This window comes from Phasianus colchicus, chromosome 4, assembly GCF_987193195.1.
Source record: "Phasianus colchicus chromosome 4, bPhaCol1.hap1.1, whole genome shotgun sequence".
Lineage (NCBI taxonomy): Eukaryota > Metazoa > Chordata > Aves > Galliformes > Phasianidae > Phasianus > Phasianus colchicus.
This window is the reverse complement of record NC_143439.1, coordinates 9,544,460-9,566,059: the sequence shown is the minus strand read 5'-3', so window position 1 is coordinate 9,566,059 and position 21,600 is coordinate 9,544,460. Positions and strand designations below refer to the sequence as shown.

General features: G+C 45.4%; 1 protein-coding gene and 1 long non-coding RNA gene across 5 annotated transcripts in view; both read right to left on the bottom strand.

Annotated features, from left to right (window-relative positions):
- Positions 1–4,097, bottom strand: part of ZNF827 (zinc finger protein 827) — a 106,714-nt gene extending 102,617 nt beyond the window's left edge. For 2 of the 3 annotated variants that reach the window (XR_004166236.2, XM_090138576.1), the window contains exon 1: positions 3,712–4,097. Coding sequence is in view for 2 of the 3 variants with exons in the window: in XM_090138576.1 (XP_089994702.1) it covers positions 3,712–3,754 (43 nt within the window). In the remaining variant the exon portion in view is untranslated. The remainder of the gene's footprint in view (positions 1–3,711) is intronic. The other variant, XM_031588837.2, reaches the window with a different exon arrangement.
- A 176-nt stretch (positions 4,098–4,273) lies between these two features.
- Positions 4,274–21,600, bottom strand: part of LOC149918039 (uncharacterized) — a 74,851-nt gene continuing 57,524 nt past the window's right edge. Inside the window, exons 3-4 of one of the 2 annotated variants that reach the window (XR_016465799.1) lie at positions 18,075–18,223; positions 4,274–4,737 (exon numbers count right to left, since the gene is read on the bottom strand). This is a non-coding gene — a long non-coding RNA (uncharacterized LOC149918039). Of the gene's footprint in view, positions 4,738–13,594; positions 13,789–18,074; positions 18,224–21,600 lie in introns of those variants that run through there. The other variant, XR_016465800.1, reaches the window with a different exon arrangement.

Below are 21,600 nucleotides of genomic sequence, written 5' to 3'. Positions count from 1 at the left end.
CATTAAGGAACAAGCAAAGTTCCTTCAAACACGTCAATGAAAATGAATTGATTTGTCTGAGTTAGGTGCGTCCAAAAGTACTCATGAGGCACACGTGCACTGAGTAAATTTTTAACTTATGAAGCTCTTTCAGTGCAAACTGAGGTGAGCTGCTCCAGTATTTTATTTGGATACGAAAGAGCCATTGTCTATCCAAGAATTCCTGAAGTTCTGACCTCATTCACTCGTACCTTAGATTAAAAAGGAAGCGCTTTCTTTTATATTTCAGAATGCAAGTGAAGACTATCCACCAGCATCAGTGACTAAAGATATCAAAAAACTACACTTCTTTGCATGCAGAAGCTCCAGCTGCAAATCATGTTCTCAGTGGAGTTTCCTATGGCCCATCCACACAACTGAAAGCTATGGGTCACCCTGCTGGGAGCAGGACCCCTGACCAAACGACCTCCAAAAGGACCCTTCCAAATTGAACTGTGTTGTAAACAACTCCAGTAACTGTGAGCTCAACCTTAACTCTGCCCCTTTAAGCATGTGGTATTAATGCATCTAATGAAATAACTCTTATTCTCCTCCAGCTACTTAAGTATCAGCATCTTGCAACTCACTTGAAACTAAGTTACATTAGTAATGTTGTAATGGTCTTTTACATCTCTAATAAACCCTTAACACAGAAAACTTCTTTACCAGAGCAGGTGTTTCGGTGGTGCCATCTTCTTTTGGGAAATTATCTCAGAATTTACAGAAGTTATCAAATGAAGCCAACAGACAGAAGTGTCCAATATACAGAAAGATAAAATCAGGGTCCCAGTGGGCAGCAGCTGCCTTCCATCATACCATGTTCTTCAGATGCACGTCAGTGCACGCAATTTATAGGAAATGAAATAAGGCCTGGAGATCCTGAAAACACTGCTTTCTACCTGAGCTTCTGTAGAGCCCACAGTGTCACACATCAGCTTATTTATAGTCTCACATTGCTAAGTTGTTCAGTGTAACAATGCCAATTCTCTTACCCAGCCACTGCAAGAGCATCCATAATATCAGGAGATAGTGCAGGATACCACATGCACCAAAAGCAGGCACACAGGCACTGAGTGTACCACAGAGCACTCCTGCACCAGCAGCAACCTGCAACCAGCAGCACAGCTCTGGGCTGAAGCGCAGTGCCAAACTAATGCTGGGGCAGAACTGAGGCTCAACACAACCTGAGCCATCTCCTTCTGGATGCGCACGGCAGGCTCTCCATTCTAATACTATCGTTGACATCAAACGACAAAAAGTATATGCAACCTGAAAAAATACGTGGCTAAAACCTTCAGGAATTGTAGGGGGAAAAAAAAGTCTATTTTACACAGAATGCCCATTAAAGAAACACATTACAAAAGGAAACAACCAGCCCCAAACCCACTATTTATAGCATTTGCACACCGAGTGCAATGAGTTCCAGGCCATCCTCTGAACGTGCAGGGCTGCAGGCTACATCTGCATTCCTACAATTCTTCCTTATTTACCCAACATATTATCATCATATTTTTGTCAAAGGAGAGCTTTTAATTCAACACAATCGGGCCATAAAAGAAATCTAAATAAATACAACCCGCTAAGAAGTAGCATCAGCGTGGGACACAGCAAGCATGCTTCACACATCAGGAAAAAAAAAAAAAAAAACCTCTCGTGAATTGAACTAAAAAATTCAGCCAAAACAGCCGCAAACGAGGCCGTACATTTAGGAAACAAAATAAACACGGCGCCCGTTTCGCACAATGCAGGCGATTGTTCCTTCGCTCGGAGAAGGCCGCGACTTTTGCTGGCGCGGCGGTCAGGAGGTCGGGGCCGCGGCGAGCCCGAGGCGCAGCCCGCAGGCGGGGGCAGCGCCGAAGCCGAGCCCGGCAGGCAGCGCACGGCAGCGCGAGCTAAAATGGAGCCCGGGCTGCGTGTCAGCCCGAGAGGCGGGCAGAGGGCAGCCGCGCGGGGCAGGGCAGGGGCAAGGTCAGCCGCCGCGCCGCCCGTGGGGCCCGCCCCGCCGCCTCCTCCGGGCCGAGGAACCCCCCCCCCATCCATCGCCGCGCCCCCGCTCACAGGGGGCTCCGGGCGGCGGCGCCGCACCCCCCCCACCCCCCGCCCACTCCCCCCGGGAGGCCCCCGCGCCGCCGGGCGAGGCCTTGCGCTCCGGGGCTTGGCCCCTGCCCCCGCCCGCCGGGCGCTGCAGAGGCGGCGCCGCCGCCGCCGCCCCCGTGCCGGCCTCGCAGTGCGCGGGGAGCAGCGCACGGGGCCGCCGACTGCGGCGGGCAGAGCGCGGCAGGGCTGCACGGGGGCGAAAGGAGAGAGAAGGGATGAAGGGAAGGAGCAAGAAGGGGGGAGGTGGAGAAAAATCGATAAAAAGCGCAACTCGAGCCTTCCTTAAACCAGCGACAAGAAAACGGGGAGAGAGAGATTCGCCGTGCTGCGAGTGCCGCCCCCCGGCCTGGCCCCCGTGCCTCCGAACAGGGGTTTGGGGCAGCGCTGCCCCTATCGCGCGGAGCCACACCGCGCCCCGCCCGCAGCGGCGCCCCCCGGCAGCGGCAGGGCCGGGGCCGCCGCGCTGAACTCCCGCTGACCGGGTCCTCGGCCCCGCCGTGCCCCCGGCCTCGCGCGGAGGGCGCGCTCCGAGCAGATGCGCCGGAGACGGTCAAATGACCCCCGGCAGCCACCCCCTGCTCGCCTCAAGGCACCCCCGGGGCCAGGCAGGGGCAAGGTATTTTTAGGTCCCCTCCCCTCCGTCTCTCCCTCAATAGCTGCCGAGCGCTTAATGCGGGCGGGGGGGGGGTAGGGGGAGGATGGAGGAGAGCGGGAGAAAAGTTAACTGTTTTGCAAAGAGGGGAGAAAATAGGAAGGAGGGGGCAGGAAGCAAGGAGCAGCAGGGCAGGGGGAACCGCGTTGGGGATGGAAGCGTGTGCGTGCACGCGGGGTGCCCGCGGGCGGGAGCGGCGGGATGCACTTTAGCCCTGTGCTCTGCTGCTCGCGGCTGGGGCAGCGCCGCCGGAGCCCCCGATCCGCCGCAGCCAGCGGCAGCCCCGCGCGCGCCGCCGCCTCTCCCCACTCCGCGGAGACCTCGCCGCTACGGGCCGCCTCACCGCCGCCCCCGCCCCCCCCCCCGCCGGTCCCGGCTCCCGTAGGGGCGGCTGCGGGGTCGCTGCGGTTGCCTCTTCCCCCCTCCCCCCAACCCAACCCCCCTCCCGCCGCCGGCCCCGGGGGGGCCGTGCACCACCTCCCCACCCCGCCGCAACCTTTAGCCGCGGACAGACCTCTCGGCCGGTTCCACGCGAGCCGCCGGCAGCCGCTTCCCCGCTCGCCGCCCTCCGCTCCGGTGCGAGCCCCCCTCCCCACCCCGTTAACGGCACCCCCTCCCTCCGGCCCCGAAGAGCCCCACGCCGCCCCCCCAAAGCACAAATGCACAATCACGGGCGGGGGGAGGGAGAGGGAGGAAAGGGCGAGGGACGCGAAGAAAGAAGGGGGGAAAGGAGAGAGAGAGGAAAAATTAAAAGGGCACAAGGCTGTTCATCACCAACATGGCTGCCTGAGCTCAGACCTAAAAGAGGAATAACCCAGGCTGTGTCTTTGTCAGTTTCACCTCTGTAACCCTAAACTAATGCGCGAAACGGCGGAGGCGGCTGCAGAGAGGAAGGAGACGGGGAGAGGAGGAAGGAGAAAATGGCAAAAAGAGGGGGCACTTACGTGAAGAGAGGCGCTTGGGCTGCTCCTGCTTCCTCCTGGGCATTTTCCCCCTTTTTTCACATTCTCCTCCTCTGTTTAACGGGAGATCAAATACGAGCGGGAGGGGGGGAGAGGGGGGGCACGGACGGGCACAAAGCCGGGCCCCCCGGGGGAGCCGCCGGCCGGGGCGGGCTTTCCCTCTCCGCCGGGGGAGCGAGGGCTGCAGCCGGCGTCCCCGGAGCCGCCGCGGAGGGCTCTCTCCCCCCGCGCTCCCTTTCTCCCTCCTCTCCCCTCGAGCCGGCCGTGCACCTGGCTTGTCCCCGCTCGCCGCGTCCCCCGGCGGCCGGGGCCGCGCTCCCGGCGGGCGCCGTGAGGGGCCGAGGGCTGCGGTGGCAGCGCCGAGGGCTGCGCCCGCCGGCCCCTAACTGACACTAACGCGGGATCAAAGGGCAGCGGCGGCGGCGCTCGCGGCGCGCCCGCGGGCGGCGGGAGGCAGCGGGGACACGCGCACACACACAGAGCCCGGCGGGCGGGCACACGCGCGCGCACGCGGCAGAGCAAAGGGGAAGGTGCCCCCGTGCCCGGCGGGGCGCGCGGAGGATGCGCTGCCCCGGTCCCGCACGCATTCGCTCCTCGCGGAAAGAGAGGGAGGGGAAGGAAAGGAGGTGCGAGGGGCTCGGGCGTTCGCGCCGTAATGCCCTCGCGGAGAAGGTGGGAAAGAAAATAACGGCAGGCACGCTTTTTTGGAAAATATTAAGGCGTTTTGTCATCCCGCCATAGAAAAGCAAAACTGTAATTTTGCCGTGCGACGCCCCCCTCCCCCCTCGGCGTTGCACCCTGCACGGAGCACGGGGGAAGAAGGGCTCATTCAAACCGAACTCGAGCAGCACGAGGGGACAGCGGGAAGAAAGAGGATGCACAGCCGCGAGCCCAGGGAGCGCGCGCGACGTGGGCCACAAGGGCCCGGGCAGGGCAGGGGTGCTGCTGCGCGCGTGTGGGACAGGTCTGGCAAGTGGGAAGATGGACTGGGCACGGATAGCACAGCTCCTGGAGATAAGGGGGAGGGAAGGAGACAGATCAGGTCACCTCTCATGGTTGGTTTCACTGCTACATGGCACTCCTACATGCACACGGCAACCTATGCTTCTGACATGCACCTTCCTGCTGTAATGCAGGTACGCATGAAGCTCCATCCTGAAACAACATCAGGTGCTTTCTGAGCCCCATACAGCAACTTTCATTAACCAGTACATAACTTCCATTACTTCACAAACCGCGCGTGTCTCTTCAAAGACAGACATGAACATGAGGAAAAAATAGAGGGATTGGGTCCGACTGAAGCCCAGAAGTACCTGGTGCAAGGGAAACGTTCCCTGTGACTCGCAGTCATTTGGATAGAAGTTCACACAGAGGTTGTTAATGATTTAAACTAGAAGTTGTTACTACAATTGAAATAAAATGGTTTGAAGCACAGCTGCTTCATACAGCTCTCACTTTGTGCGGGGAAACTTTGAACTTAGCAGAATACATAATCAAAATCATGAGTCAGATGTTGCAAAACTAAAAAAGTGCATTCTTCTCACATGTATACCTATGAGATTTTTGCATTTGACAATCGGACGCATCACTTTGTCACATCAGGTTTTATCCCAACTTCAGAACACTTTTTAAATCAACAATTGCTGGGGAGAACACAGAGCAGCAGACAGGCAGCCCACCTAGCAAGCAGTTACTCCTTACACTCAGCCACCTCACATTAGAAAGGCTCCAAACACCACCGCTCATTTTACAGCACAGTTTCCTGCTCCACACACAAAAACAAACAACCCTAAATAACATTTAAAAGATTAAATGCACGAGATAATCACACATTCATTAACACATTATTCTCAGGCTAAAAACCACACATATGGGTGAGACTTCTAAGAACACACACCTGCTGGTTACAATTGGTTCTCTGTCTCACAGTATAGCTAAAATACTTCATCTTCACAGGGAGATTAATTTTAATCCAATGCATGTAACTGATTGATATCCCAGCAGCCACCTTACACTTCCTCATGATCAAGTGTAACAGAGAGAACTCCCTCAGAAGAGGGAATCCCATATTTACCTTCAGTTCTCCACACTGTGCTGTTTTGGAGATTAGTACTGATATTAACAAAAAAGTATCAGAGGCTTTATTTTTAACTCTTGCTCACAAACCTCAATTTTGACACATTGGGACTTCAGCAATGTAACTTTGCTAACTTCAGAAGGGCTGCAGTGCTAAACCCTTCATTATGTTCTCACTAAACACCAATGGCAGGGTTTTGAGTCAGGCCAGCTGTGCACACCCCAGACCTGCAGCTGCCTGAGCACTGCTCTCAGTGCAGGAGGCTGTAGAGCTGCCGTGTCACAAAGGGAAGGAGCAGCCCCATGCTGTTCCCCACTGCTGCTGCAACAGCCCTTCTTCAGGTGCTCTGTGAGAACAGCACGTCAGTAAACACTGCTTTCTGCATCATCATTCTTCCCACCCTCTTTCCCCTCTTGCATTTCTCACGTAAATGAATGCTGACAGCGTCAGCATTAATTTATAGTATGTTAATTTTTTCCTCCATCATTTGAATCCGCCTTCAGGGGAGTTAAGGTGGCTGCAGCAGTGACACTGTGGGAACACAGCTCTTCGGAAGCGCCATGGGAACTGGCAAGTGACAGCAGTACCAAACCTCTGAAGATGACCTTAGGTCCGACCAACATCCCAAAAGTTTGATGAAGAGTTCAGAGGGCCAAACCTTAAGCCTGTCCTCCAACAAAATGAATCCCAGTGGCTGAACAAACAGGTAGAAGCTTGACATGCTCCAGCTTTAAGTAGTTCCTAATCCCATGCCTGGAAATAGCCTATATGGAAATAGCTTTGTTCTCCATACCTCACCTGGTTAACAACACTACTCTACATACCGTCCCATTTAAGATACTACATTCAACCACACTGGAATCAAAGCCCCACAAACACTGACATGTTATCATAGACCAGTTTAAGGAAGGTGACTAAGGGTATTCAGCCATTTTAAAAATAATCTTTCATTATATATTTGGCCATATAGTGGGGAAAAATGTTGGCTGACCATACTTTTGAACATTTCTAGTCCAAACACACAAAAAATAGTTGTGAGTCTTCCACAGATAACATAATATAAATAATGCATTCCTTCTGCAGGTCTTGCTATTAATAAGTAATGATTGTATGGCACCTTCCAAACACCAAAGCTAGTTACACATATGAATTAAGTTCAGCCTCAAACCACTTTTGAACAAAGTAAATATTTTCCTCACTTACACACGAGAAAAATGAAACAAGTTGAGTAAATAAGGTTTTACACAGTAATAAGTGATGTAATGTTCTTAAAACCTTCACAGGCTATCTAGAATCCAAACTATTATCACATACTGTAGCAAATACTTGTAAAGTTTGCTTAAACAGAAACCATAAAAACGACATCCTCACAATGTTTTTTGAAAATTTAAGAATTCTGTAGTTAGGGTCAGCTTTAGAAAAAGAACAAAAAAGCGTGCTGAGTGGGGGAAAAAAAAAGAGGCCATTATAAGCAGCTCTTGGGCCCCAAAACAGACTGTGGTATTAGGCCACAGTCTGCTTAAAACACAGCTTACCTAAATTATCGTTGAGCAAGCTGTGTGTCCCTAGGAAATCAAAGGAAAGATACACAGGATCTCTTCAGTGCTGGTAGCAGCTTCAGATAACTTCCTACTGAGCAGAGAAGGTACTTGCCTATAGCCTCTGTATCTTCAGTATCTAATGAGCACATTGTTCTTCCACTGAAATGGCACTCCTCCCCACACATCTTGGAGGGATATCCTCAACAGCTTAAGCTCCTCCTCTTTTCTCTTTTAATTGATGTCACTGTTTCTACACTGAGCAGTAACTATGAATCAATCCTGCAAACAAGACTTAATTACAAAACTTCTCCTTGCTCTGAAGCGTTTAAGAGGCAAACACAACAGGATGAACAAATCCATAGGATAACAGCTCCTGGATAACATCATCCACACTTGCAAATGCTCTGTAAACTCATAACATTAAGTACTGGATTTGTAATAATAATAAATAATGACAAGTTAATTACTGGAGAGGCCACCAACTGGTTTCACAAAGACCATTAAATAATGATCAAAAGTCATTACAATCTGATGATTACCACCTTGGGACGAATAATAAGCAGTTGCAAAGTTGGAGGTAAAGTTACATAACCAGTGGATCTCAAACCACAGAGAGGCTTTAGCTTTTGAAGACGACAATCACACACTCCTGCCACAAACTTTTAAACTTCTTTTAAATGAGAAACACAGTGCAAGGGCCACAGTCAGTAACAGCAACCTAGACAAAACCTCTTTTTGGAACTACTGAAATCATGGGCCATGCTTTTCTGACTCTTCAGTTGTTTATGTCACATGAACAAAGAACACAAGGCATTAGGAATATTCTCCAAGACTGAGGTTCCTGTGAGCATCCTCAGAGTGGGTATGCATCAAGAATGAGTGCATCCTATTTTGCATCTCTTACCAAAGCCACATGCAGCTTTATCAGAATATTGTCCAGATCCTGGTAAGCAAACTAGCCATCATCATTTTATAATAATTCCAGCATAAGCTGCTTCTAGTTGAAATGTAAATTCAGATCATTAATCCCTTTGGAAGAATTACAGCATTTACATGTTCCAGAGTCATATAGTTCTCAATTACACCAAACACACAGCACCAGCAGCATCATGCTAAAAGGCTGCTAGCCTTAAACTCATGCTGAAATATCACTCTAGCATTGCAGGCCAGAAATACACTGACTACAGGCCTAGAGATACAGTTGCTACTCAACTACTATGGGATGTTTCTTAAGATTTACCAAGAAAGTCTTGTCATTTTTATTTTACTGTTACTGCAGTTGGCTTTTCATTTCCACAATTCACTACAGTACCTCTTTCGTGCCCTTTTCTCTAAGTGCATTTTGCAAAAAAACTCACTTGAGCCTGTAACTATGAGACTTAAATCCACAGATATTTGAGATGAAGAATTTCTCCAGAAAATCTGACCTTTACACACTACAACTTACTACAAACTAAATACACAGAAATTAGTTTCATATTTTGCAACATAAAATACTAAACATCTCCTCAACTGTTAAGTCAAATGGGAACTGGAACACCTGGCTCAGGGCTATTAGTTACAAATATGAACAAAATAACTATCTGCTCCAATGCTGATCTTTTTCACTATTTTCTATCTTCAGTTCACTAAAATCAGTAGCAGCTTTGTCCCCATTTTAAGAATGGTTTAATTTAAATCAGACTGAGATTAACAACTCCCTCTATCATTTTCCTTCCACTTCTAGTTAATCACTAGTTAACTGAAGACTTCAGTACAACCATGCTTATTAGCAAACACCTGCCATGGCTTAAGACATTACACCTAGAGAAACTGATCCCACACCCCAACTAGGAAAACAATGCAACTGGCCTCTTCATTTGCTTCAGTATGAAGTCTTGCAGCATGGTTTGGTAGAAAGGCAATAGCATTTTAAGCCACAGCTGCTTGCTAAATGAAAGTGTGTCTAAGTTCTTAAACACCTTGTTACACATATTTTGAGAGGCAGAGTTTCTGCTATACCAGCAAGGTGGCAAATTCCTCAGGGAAATCAATTCTGGTTTCTCAATTCACTAGCTAGTTTTGTGTTAAAACACTAGAGTAATACTGAGACTGCCCTGGATCTCAAGAACTGTCAGGATCCCAAGGGGTTTACCTACCATCTAGGACTGTGCATCTATCAAGCTCATCTCTCTCTTTGACACAGCAGCTTACAAACAAGGCGAAGGAAAGCATGGAAGTAGATGTACAGTTTAACACAAGCTACACCCACTTTGTAATAGCCCAGCAGCTTTAGAAGAGAAGGGCAACTGAGAGAAAGAAAACATGGTGGTGGTACTGAAATCTTATGTTCCCAGAGAAAGGAAACAAAGCAGTAAGGAAGAGGAGGAGCATGTGGAGATTAAGCTCTTAATGGACTCTACCTGCCTGGTGTGATGAATTTCACTTGGCATTCAACTATGCTTCACCATGCTGCATGTCCTCAGTTATCAGTCCTTACCCCAGTGGCATGCAGAAAGATCTGGACCACAAATCAGACTGCTGTCACCACTGCTTGCTGAGCGTGAAGTCATGTGGCAGTCGCTCCTCTAGGGAGTATCTTCTTGCTTTGTCACTTCCCCATCATACCAAACAGAAAGAGGTTATTTGCCTTTTGAGATACTAGAAATAGTCTGGTCTCTTCAACTCCTGCTTACAGTTCGATGAACGTACCATTTCTAGCCCTTACTTTTCAGCATCACTAAGGCTACACAGTGTTTTCAAGTTTGTAGTATACAGTAAGATGCAAATTATTTGTCCATAAAAAGCAGGCTAATAATAGTGGAAAGTCTCACATGGAGTAGCACAAAACTTCATGAGTAGGAAGGAAGGGGAAGAAGTGATGACTGGAGGGAAGCAGCTTATGGTTTCACATAAGAAAGCTGAAGGATGCAGTTATACAACAAGAGAAGAGACAACAAACACTGTTACAGTGATCGAAGTGGGGCTTCTGGAGAAAGGGAAAGCAGTTCAACTGAGCAGGTGGGGAGTAGAAGACTGCAAAGAAAAAAATATCAATTGGGCATTCACTAGCTAAGAAGCATCAAAGCTTCGTATAACTCAGATAAAAGCAAATATCTGCATGCAATTACTTTACTCAAAGTCATCACATACACACTGGGAGATGCTGGTTTCCTTTTTAAGATAGAAACAAATGTAAAGGTTGAGAAACCTGACATCTTCCTTCATACGAAGTCTCCTATTTCCATACCTGTAACATAATTCAGGAAACAGCTCTAAATTGTCATTTCCACCTGCAATGGTACATTTTAATAAACATGACTAAAAAGTTCCCATTCTCCTGTAAAAGAGGAACTACTCTAAGTTTCATCTGACTAAAGAAGAATATTTATTAAATATTACAACCATCTATTTCTCCTGCTAAAGTATAACATAAATATTCTGTGGAGATGCATCTCTCAGAGGCTGAAGAAAACACACTGTCAGTAGGTAAAGTTCTGCCAGCTTTCAGTTGTCCAGCAAGGAGACTTTATCTCTCAAATTACTTTTATACCCAGAAAAGACCAAAAAGCCCATTCTCTCTTTCCGAAGGAAAAGTTTGACAGTTGAACTAGATGATCTTAGTGGTCTTTTACAACTTCAATGATCCTATGAATGCCTTGCAAGAAAACAGAAGTTTTACAGTTTTGGAAGAGAATACTGCAAGACTAAAGCCAAGTAATGGACCACAGCAATCACAATACTGAATAAAACAGCATGTGAAACTTGACAAGGAAAGCCAAGATACCTCCCTTGCCTTCATCAGTAGAACTAGCCTTTATGAATTCTAGGTCCCTGAAACCAGAGTAAAAGTGAGGAGTAAGGAAGACTTGCTTTTAGTGGAAGAGAGCCAGGTTAGGAGGAGCTTAAGCTAGACATCCCAGAAAGATTTGGAGAGGTTCCCGAAGGCTGGAAGACAGCAAACATCACTCCAGTCTTCAGCAAGAGCAAGAAAGATAGTCCAGGGAACTACAGGTCACTAGCTTCACTTTTGCAGGTAGAAAGCTGATGGAAAAAAATCCTCCTGGAAAGCATTTCCACTGTCTGAATGACAAGAAAGTGATCAGGAGTAGTCAGACTTATGAAGAGGAAAATTTATAACAAGCCTGACACCCTTCTACAATGAAGTGACAGGGTTGGTGGACAAAGGCAGAGCAGTGAATGTTGTTAACCTCAACTTTAGCACAGTCCGTAACGTTTCCCATGAAGTCATCATAGACAAGGTGACAAAGTATGGGTTAAGATGAGTAACAAGCAATGTGGATTTAAAACTAGCAGAATGACCAGGCCCAGAAAACTGTAACTGCTGGCCTTTGTGCTATCTGGAGGCAAATCACTAGCACCTCTGGAGTCAATACTGAATCCAATACTATTTAACATCTTCATTAGTGACCTGGATGAGAGACAGAGCACCTTCAACAAGGTCACAGAGGACAGAACAACAAAAGGAGTGGCTGATACACCAGATGGTTGTGCTGCCATTCTGCATTATCTTAACAGGCTGGAGAACCGGGCAGGGAGGAATCTCATGAAATATGTGAGGAAATGCAGAGTCCTACATCTAGGGGGGAACAATCCCAGGCACCAACACCTCCTGGGGGCAAGCCAGCTGGAAAACAGCTTTGTCAAGGAGGCTCTTAGGGTCCTGGCAGACGAGTTTGGCTACAAGCCAGCAATACACACTTGCAGCCAAGATCACCAACAGTGCCCTGCATTGCACTAGGAAGAACACTGTCACCAGGATGAGGGAAGCACTGGTTGAGACTGCGTATGGAATGCTGAGTCCTGTTTTGGGCTCCCTGGTATAAAAAAGGTATGGATATACTGGAGTGAACCCCACACAGGGCCACAAAGATGACTAAAGGACTAGAGCACCTGTCATACAAGGAGAGACTGAAAGAGCTAAGGCTGTCTAGCCTGGAGAAGAGAAGGCTCAGGGGGATCTTCTCTGTGTACAGAATTATGATGGGTGCAAATGAAGATGAAGGAGCCAGACTCTTCTCAGCAATGCCCACTGACCGGATAGGAGGCAACAGGCAGGAATTAAAAACAAAACAAAAATTTCTATCTGAAAACAAGAAAGCATTTTTCCCCCCTCTTGTGAGGGTGATCAAACTGGCACAGGATGCACAAAGGCTGCAGAATCTTCATCTACAAAGATTTCCAAAACTTGACTGGGTATGCTCCTGGGCAACCAGCTTCAGCAGTGAGATCCTTCTCAAACAAAAATATCCTCTTAAAAAACTAACAAGCACTTCTCATTTCTTAAATATGGTATCCATGTCTAGCTTTATAGGAATAGTTTACAGAATACAAATATTACAGATCTTTTTCTCGAAAGTCCAAATATTTAAAGCTCCTACTGACTACTGAGCTACTTCCCAGCAGAAAAGTCACTATTCCTTCCAAAAACCACGGATGGTATTTTACTCTCTTGCTCTTCTTCCCTTAGTATGGTTTCCATCTGAGGATTTTACAAACTAAATGAAGCTACAATGTAATCACATGTAGAATCAATGTAATAGCATGTAGAAGAGTGACTATTTTTTAACCCCACTAAAACACATGCATTAAAAGTTCATTGTCTTTCTTAGACTTAGGCATTTGCAAACTATTGTTATGTCCACATCATAGTTGGGATGTCACAAATACATATTTTAATCTGATGTGTAAGTAACATGGCCACAGGATAAAATTTATATATTTAGCTGACCTGCATCCATTCTTCCTTTGTGCAATTCACTTCTTTTACCAGTAGCCACACAGTTTTGCTGCTTGCCCTAAAGGCTCCTATTCCATTTAAGGTACACATACAATTCATGAGGTATCCATATAATTTGATTTGTTGTTACTCTTACTCTCATTTAGATCTAGGGACAGATACTAGTACTGCTGTAAAGGGAGAAACTTTATGCTAGCAGTGCTATTCAAAACCTAAAGTGCTCACAGTGTATTGGGATTATGGTGACTCTCAGTGAAGAGCAGCATGCTCTTGCCTACAGAGGGAGTAATGGACCCACATGACATACTGTCACACACCTCTTTCCCCCAGTTGGAGCAACAAACCAACATAGTAATAGAGCCATGGGGCAGACCTCTCGCCCATTTCCTTGCATGCAAATCAAAAAGAAACCGTATGAATGAAGAACCAATGGACTGGCGGTAGAAGAAAATACTAGCGAGCATCCAGGTGACATCTGTTCATTCTTTTGTACATGTGCCACAAGACCTTGGTATTTCCATTGAAGTAGTAGGGAAAAAAAGGGACAGAAGTGTTTTTCAGGTGAAGGGAGTAAGTATTTTTTCCATATTTTATGCACTGACGTTTGCACAAGTCAAATCAACAGAAACTGACAGGTGCCTGAACAGAAGGTATTCCCCACCAGACCAGAGGACAAAATCCACTTGGTTTTCTGAAGGTCACTAGAAAACATCAAAGCAAGTGACCATTAGAGAAGTGGTCCAGCAAGACAACCAACTTGTACAAGTCCTACCAATTTTATGATGTTTTAGTTGAGTTTTAATGGAAATCTCTATTACACTATATTACATTCCAGTGTATTGAATGGAAACCAGGAGAAAACAAGTAAACCTCCTCAATCTCAATAATCATGAAATTAGATGGCCTGTATCCCATAGTGCAAAGAACTCTGGCCAATAGTGGGGGTGGAGGGGAAGGGAAGGCGGTAGGTAAGCAATGCATTTTGGCTGCCTCATTTATGAATCCTTTAAAAGTCAACTCAGAAGGGAGGTACTGGGATGTTTTCATTTACATGGCGATAAAAGCCAAAATCAGTGGCTTTTAAACTATCAGCATTGTCAAAAAAAAACAATTACTAAGTCACAAAGGTTCTCAAGTGCAAGCTTCCTAGGGAAAAGCCGTTGAAGGTACTACAGAGATAAGCTTGGGAAAAAACAACATGGAACATCTTTTTGATCCTTCTGTAAAAGGAAGACTTGCTTTGCAGAGAGGGATAATGCAAAAATTTGAGAAGAACTCTCCTGTTCAGAGCTTATCAGGTTTATATGATTTATACAACCTTTCAGTCCCAACAACCATGATACCACGACAGACATTTAAGCCTGCTGCCCAAGTGGGTGTGCTAATCAAGGAAGCTGAGTCAAGTCTCACCTCTACTCCCCTTAATCAACTTCTTAAAAAAATGTAGAAAGCTCATCACAATCTCCACTAGAGAATATGACAACATGGAAGTTGTCATCTTCCACTGTTTACAATCTTCCAGATCATTATAATACACAGCCTTTTACCAGAAGTCCTACTTTATGCTCAGTGCCTCTTTATTATTAAGAAGTTCAGGCAACTTGAATTCAGGTTCAACAAAATAAGAAAATATTTATACAAAAAACACCTTGCACCAAAAAATCAAAGCAAACCACTCAAAAATAAAACCCTGCAACCTCATCCCCAAAAAATAGTCAAAAAACCCACAAAAGATGCTAAAAAGACAGATATTTTAGGCTGCCAGAAAAGCTGAAATTCAAATTCACGTTGCTGAAAGTGCTCAGCTCTTAACACCTTTTGGCTCAACAGGTCAAACGTTGCAGCTGACTGAAATTGTCATCCTATCGTATAATACAATATGTAACTTACAACCCTTTTAATCTTCTCTCTCAAGTTACCTCTGAACTGTTACCTCATCTAGTCTATTCCTCCCTGCTCCTCTCATGCTGAAAATAACACCAATTCTATCTTTATGACAGAAGCACGTTCTTCCCCTTCTTCCTGGCCCAGGACATTCTTCTAACCTAGTTGAACACCTAAACCCTATATTCTTCCTCTGTTCAATCACTCTAATTCAATGCTTCTTGCTTTATTTGCAGGTAAGAGAAATCAAAATAAAAATCAACCATCCTTACCAGACTCATTCCCATCTCCAAACTGCTGTGCCTTCAACAGTTTCCAGTAGTTCAGAGACCTCTCTTGCCCAGCATTATTCAAAACAGATTCCTTTTACTTGGCCCTCTTTAGAGTAACATTCTCTGTGAAACTGCTTATCTCCAGGTCTCATTAAAGCCTCCCCTTATCTCAGTGACAGTGCCCTCAGGGAGGCTTCCCATACTACCAAGCATCCTTTTGCATCTGCTCCTTGTACCAAACAAGCATTGGGTTTTTACTGGCACAGTAAAGCCATCCTATACACAAAATGGAAAGATACAATTTTGCCACACAGTAAAGGGAGCCCTTATGACTCTTAGGTTTTAGAGCTCAGCCCTAAGGAATTGCAGTGCACCTCTTCAGAGCCTTGGACTGAGGCAGCCATGCCAGCAGATTCTTGTAGCAAACATGCTTCTTTCTTAGCCCTTTCTTGCATGTAAGGTGCAATTCCTGAGGCCTTGCTCACCTGTGTGTTAAAAAAGGGAACATCCAAACTCCTGTATTAAAAGCCCTTCTTACGTTAGGGAGAAAGTCTGCTGAAGGAAACGGCTGTGTCAATATACAGAAGTTGACAAAGTCACAAGTGCAGGAGGATTGGGTTACAGGCCAGCGCTTGTTTCCTAGTGATAAGGTTAAGAATGCTGAAGATAAAGCAGTGACTTATTCATGTGCACAGGAATACAAATTCTGCACAAGTTTAAGCTGTTTGTACATCTCACTAGCGAGACCAAGCTAACGGTTCAATCAGCCCCAGACACAGCTTCCTCTCAAGACCCACCACATCTTTCTGATGCATTTCAACAGCAGGAAACTGTCATCAGGTGAGAAGAGACACCTATAGCAGAACTGAGCCTTACAAGGCGCTCGTGTGACTCTCCGAGTCCCTCCCCTCCGGTCTTTGGGACATCCCCCTCCCCCCCAGCTCTGAAGCACAGAGCCCAGGAGGGGGTCCCGCGTTCGCCTTTAAGAGCTGGGCGGCCAGGCGCTGCCCCTGCCCGGGCGGGCGGCGCTTCGGGCATGCTCGGCCGCCGGGCCGCGGCGGGGCGCTGCGCATTCCTGTGGCCCCGGGGCGCCGCCGGGCAGGAGGCGGCCGAAGGGGAGCGGTCGCTGCGTGCCGCCGGTGGGGCGCGACCGCCGCCATCTCCTGAGAGCGCCCCGGCCCGGCGGCTGCCGTAGGGGAGAAGCGCCGCCGTGTGCCTCCGGAACGGAGTTCGGACTGGGAAGCGCGAGCCGAAAGCGAAGCGGGCGGTTTATCATCTCGTTAGTATGCACGATAGGGAGCAGCTTTAGGAAAGCGAGGACGACTCTCGCCCTCACTTCAGCTTCCTCTGCATTTTTTTTTTATCCTTAGTGAGTTCTTAATGTGGTTTTGATGGAGACATGATCCATTGGAAGGAAATGCTTTGTTTCCTTTATGTTAAAGGTGTGCCATGAAGAACAAACAAACCAACCCCAACAAGAAGCCCCCTGGGAACGTGTATGCTATATTGTTATTCCTGCTGTTATTGTTATTCCTGAAATATGTTCAATCACAGAAAATGAGATGAGTGGAACACAGTTTTGGACACTCCTGTATCTGCCATGCTGTAGGAACTGTAGCAGTGTCAGCCTAAAGTTAATTCAAGAAGTAGGACAAATAGGTTCTAATTCCTCAGTACCATCTTAAAAACAGCACAAGCAGGTTGGTGGGCTACATGCATGGCTCAGGTTGTGCCTTACTACATTCCTAAAGATGTTCTCATCCACAGCAAAGTTTCTCCTACTAACTATGATACAAGTAGCAGTATTAAAAATAACAGTGCAACAATGTGTACACATGCACTTCTAACATGTTATATTCCACAGAACTCATAGTGAGCCAAAGTTACTGCCTCTAGACATAGAACTTCACTCAATCTCACACAAAGCAGAGAGAAACTGCTGCTACGACACATACCCTCCACAACAGCATCAGAGAAAGATTTAGACAAATGGAGATATAGATAATCCTGTATGATAAGTTATAGTGGTTTCAGAAATCACTGCTCATCAGCTGAACTTTCTTAACTGCTCCTGGCACTCTCGGAGACTATTAAAACAGCAAGTGCAATGTGTTAGACTAAAATACCTTTGTTTCACTTCAAATGTGCCAGAGATGAGAATAGCACACAGTCAGCCACCTCATTAGGCTGCTGTAACTCAACAGCTTACAATACTCAGTACAATCCTAAACCAGTGGGCTTTTGAAGCTCTCAATTGCAAGACACGCTGAAAATAAAGGAGTCACTCTAAAGATGCCAGCTCACCGTGGAGTCAAGAGCCAAGTCTTCCATTGCATCTACTAACCTTTTCAGTTCTACTGTTTTTATGCTCCTTCTGATGACCATTTGCTGAGCATCCAGAAGACTGCTATGTTTACCACTTAAAATGGGGAGTGATTTCCTCAGGTCTTCATCTTATTCTTCATTTGATTTTGTTAGCACTATGTCATACCATACATACATGCATAGCTTGCTTACATAAACACATTTAAGGAGGAGAAAAAGCCTCATTCAAAATGCACAAATACAGGAAAAAAAGGGGTGTAAAATGTTTTTAAAGTGTTGGGTTTTTGTATTCTCATCTCTAGAGCGGAATCCAGAATTGTGTTGGGCTACTGAGGTCCTAGATAGCTCATGACTAAGGTGCCTTAGAACCAGATCTGCGGCCAATCCACAGATCTCCTAGCCTAGGGCTAGTAGGAAACAGTTTTCAAGCTTACGAATCATTTATGCATTTTCCTCAACAAGTTTCCCAGTCCTACACAGGCAGTTATCAGGTGATATTGGCATACCTTTTAAGGTAAGTAGAAGTTGTAGGTTGGAATCATTTCCTTCAAGAAGAAAAGTTTAACTTAGCTCATCTGCATCCTGGAGTTCATTACCAGTGGTCTGCAGCATGAAAGATGGCGTCATTAGCTCTTCTTTTACCTCCTTCTTCTCCCTTCATGGAGGAAAACAGGAGTTACTAACAAGTTCTCTGAGCAGTCCAATTCTTAGTGCATTCCCACATAAGGTTGGAGAGTATTTACCACTGCCTCCATCCAGGAAGTGTTCTTGATGAGATAAGGATAACTACATTTATTAGTCAAGATGCACTATGGTTAGTTTTCAGCCTAAACCTGAACAACTTATACCAGTGAAAGTTAAAATTTGATGATGCCAGAGCTAAAAAGCAATCAAGAGGTGGGGTTTTGGTTGGTTTTTCTTCTCCTTATTGCAGTTTTAGACTGAGACAACATTAAGGTTTCTGATTTAGAAAAACTGTTCAAGACTAATCCTAAGAACATAACGTAGGCAGATAGAAGTGGAGGGCAACTCACTGTAGACTTATTCCCCCCTTCTACCTTAAATAGAAAATTTTAATTCCCTTAGAAAAGAAATAACCTTTTATCAGTGTTCAAAGGAAAAGTCCTGTAAAAATTTAGAACAAATGCTAGGGAGTTAAAATAACAAGATTCTGTTCTTTGTCTTCAGCTACTTTTTCTGTCAGGCTCTCTCAGAGCCTATCTTCACTTCAGGGAAACTTTCTGAACTAATCACCAGCCTCTCAGCATCATTTTCCTTCTGAAGGAAACCAGAAGTAGGACCTACTACTCAGTGCACATAGAACATAGATAAGTAACCAACTGCCCTAAACAGAGTCAGCACTGCTGCAGAAATCTGACTTCTGATAAATCAACATCCCTCTACACACCATCCCTAAACAGTGATTGCTCCCTCCTTTTGCCTCAGACTTCCTAGGCATGACCTCAAGTTTTAACAGCTGTTTTCAATTGTCCTGGTGGAGCCACAAGTCCTGTGAACTTGTTTTCTAGGTTCATACACTTCCACTATCACCACTCTCTGGAATTCAGCAAGATTTGAAGCTGAAAAGAGCTATTATGCAAAAAAAATCTCATCAGGTATCTAATAACAGCAATACCTATCATATCAACATGAATTGAAAATGCCTATATTAGTACTGAGGTAGCACCAACATTTTAATGAAAAATTCTTTTCTACTGTAAGTCCTTCTTTTCCTTTTTAAATATCAGTTTTTGCTGTTGTACCTGAGAGTTAGTCCACAAATATTTTATGCAGTTATTTAATGCACTTCAGTCAACCAGCAGTACTTGAGGAACTGAAAAGCAAAGTAATCCAGAACATGCCATTCATTTACTCAAATGATCTTTCCATTCTCATCAATTAAATTCTGCTTTTTAAGTTACACATTTTGAAAGCAAGTAGCACATGGATTTAAGCCGTACTTCCACACCTGAGAAGTCAGGGGAAGGAATATATCAGTTTCTATGATTGGGAACTAAAGCAATGAGAAAAAAATCCAGAAACAAACAGTTCAGCACTAAGCAGCAGTGTAACTGTCTCACATTGGCCATAACCAGTAATTACAGTGAAATCCTGGTCCCAATTCAACGCTAAAATCCTCAGTGATCTGCACAAAGCCAGGGTTTTGCTCACAGAGACTAATGATTCTAGCTCTCATACACCAAAGCAAATTGTTCCAAGGCTTGAGCCACTTTACTGCTTGTGATTGCTCTTTCCACCTCTTCACCAGAAGTTAGTTTTCCTCTAACAGAGAGAGGAATTAATACCATATGTTCACCTTAGCCATTACACTTCGCAGTCCAGGTATTAGGGCACAGGTATACTCAGCTAGTTGCACCTGCTTTCCATTAAACGTTTGCTGACCTATTTCACTACCACCCCTTACCATTCCAGTTCAGATCTACAATCTTACAGTTTTAGGGGCTTCTTTTCTATTACCAAAAAAAAAAACCAAACCCATGAGTTGACATGCAAAGCTCTTGTGGGTTATTGTGGTATGTGGCATCTACCTGAGGAACACAGGTATGTTATCAGAGGTTGTGCTACCTCTTCTCCTCTTTCAAGCCAATTCCACTTAATCTGTCCACTTTGCTATTGACAGTTTCAGACATGCAGGTAGCATAAGGTTTTGTTTTAAAGCTTTATGAAAAAAATGAAAGATGCTGCTTTGGAAAGTATTAATAGTAGTAGACAGTAACTGCAAATTCTGCTAGTCTTCAGCATGAGAGAGATGAAGTCATTAATTAACATAATGCAGATTTCTAAGTTATCTGCTGTTAAAAGAGATTTAAACACTACCAGTCAGCAAACATCCCCCAGCCTGTAAGTTAGGATGAATTCCACTGGAGCAGCTTTGTTCTCTTCATGGGCTGTGGAGGGTACCGAGTTTGACTTTATTCTAAAACAACATATTTGCAGGTGGCTAAATGTAGCTTAGGGGAAAACATCAACTTTTTTTTTTTAAACAATCATTATCATTTCATCATTAACTAAAAGGAATGCTGTGTCCTAAGCTATCACATGTACTCTTACTAACATGGCAAGGTTCAACATTCACTGACAGTACAGTTTGAGCAAACTAAAGCAATTACCACCCACCTTGCCTATCATTCTTCATTTTCTGCACCACACTAGCAAAAGCATTTGCGTAGCATATAAATGAACAAGACTGAATAAGAAATGTTGCTAAAATTAACGCAGAAAAACGAAAACCCAAGGTCACCAATCACTCAGATGGATTTCCAGAGACCCCACAAACTGTACCTCTAAAGCTGAAAACAAGGGCACAGAGCTGCCTATGACTAAATGGCCATTAAAACCAAGCTGATGAGACCACACACTTTGCCTGCAGTCCCCTGACTGCTGTAGGTTATTGAGCATTTCACTTAGTTCTCTTTCTCTATGCAGATACCCATCTCTTAAGGAAACACTGACACATCCCCCCCTCAGCTAACTAGACTGTTGAGACTCAAAATATCATACAAGTTGATAATATATGCTATTGCATATACAGTACTTAATAATAACAGAATCAGAAGCCCACCCATTAGTCAGACTTTCCATACCAAATCTATCTCCGATTGCTTTACACACAAGGTAAGTTACACAAAGATCTTAGTTCACTTGCAGTGTATCAGAATTAATAGTTCCTGTTCGTTAATAACAATTTGGAAGGCTTCTGTGGTAAGTCAGACTTCTATCAGGAATAGACTATGCCCATGACAGCCAGCAGGCCAATACCACAGAAATTTCAGCTGCCAGATCCAATAGATTTTCAGGACTCAAGAAGCCTAGTAAATGTTCAGGGAAATAATCTGTTTTTTTCAGATAAAGAGAAGCTGCAAACATCCTAGGTACAGCGACTCAAGCAATCACAATTTCAGGTGAAACATTCATCCCATTGAGGATTAGGGGATCTCAGTCTGAAAAAAGACAACCCCTGTCTTTCACAAGATACATTTAGGTAACTCACAAGTTTGTTATTCAAAATAC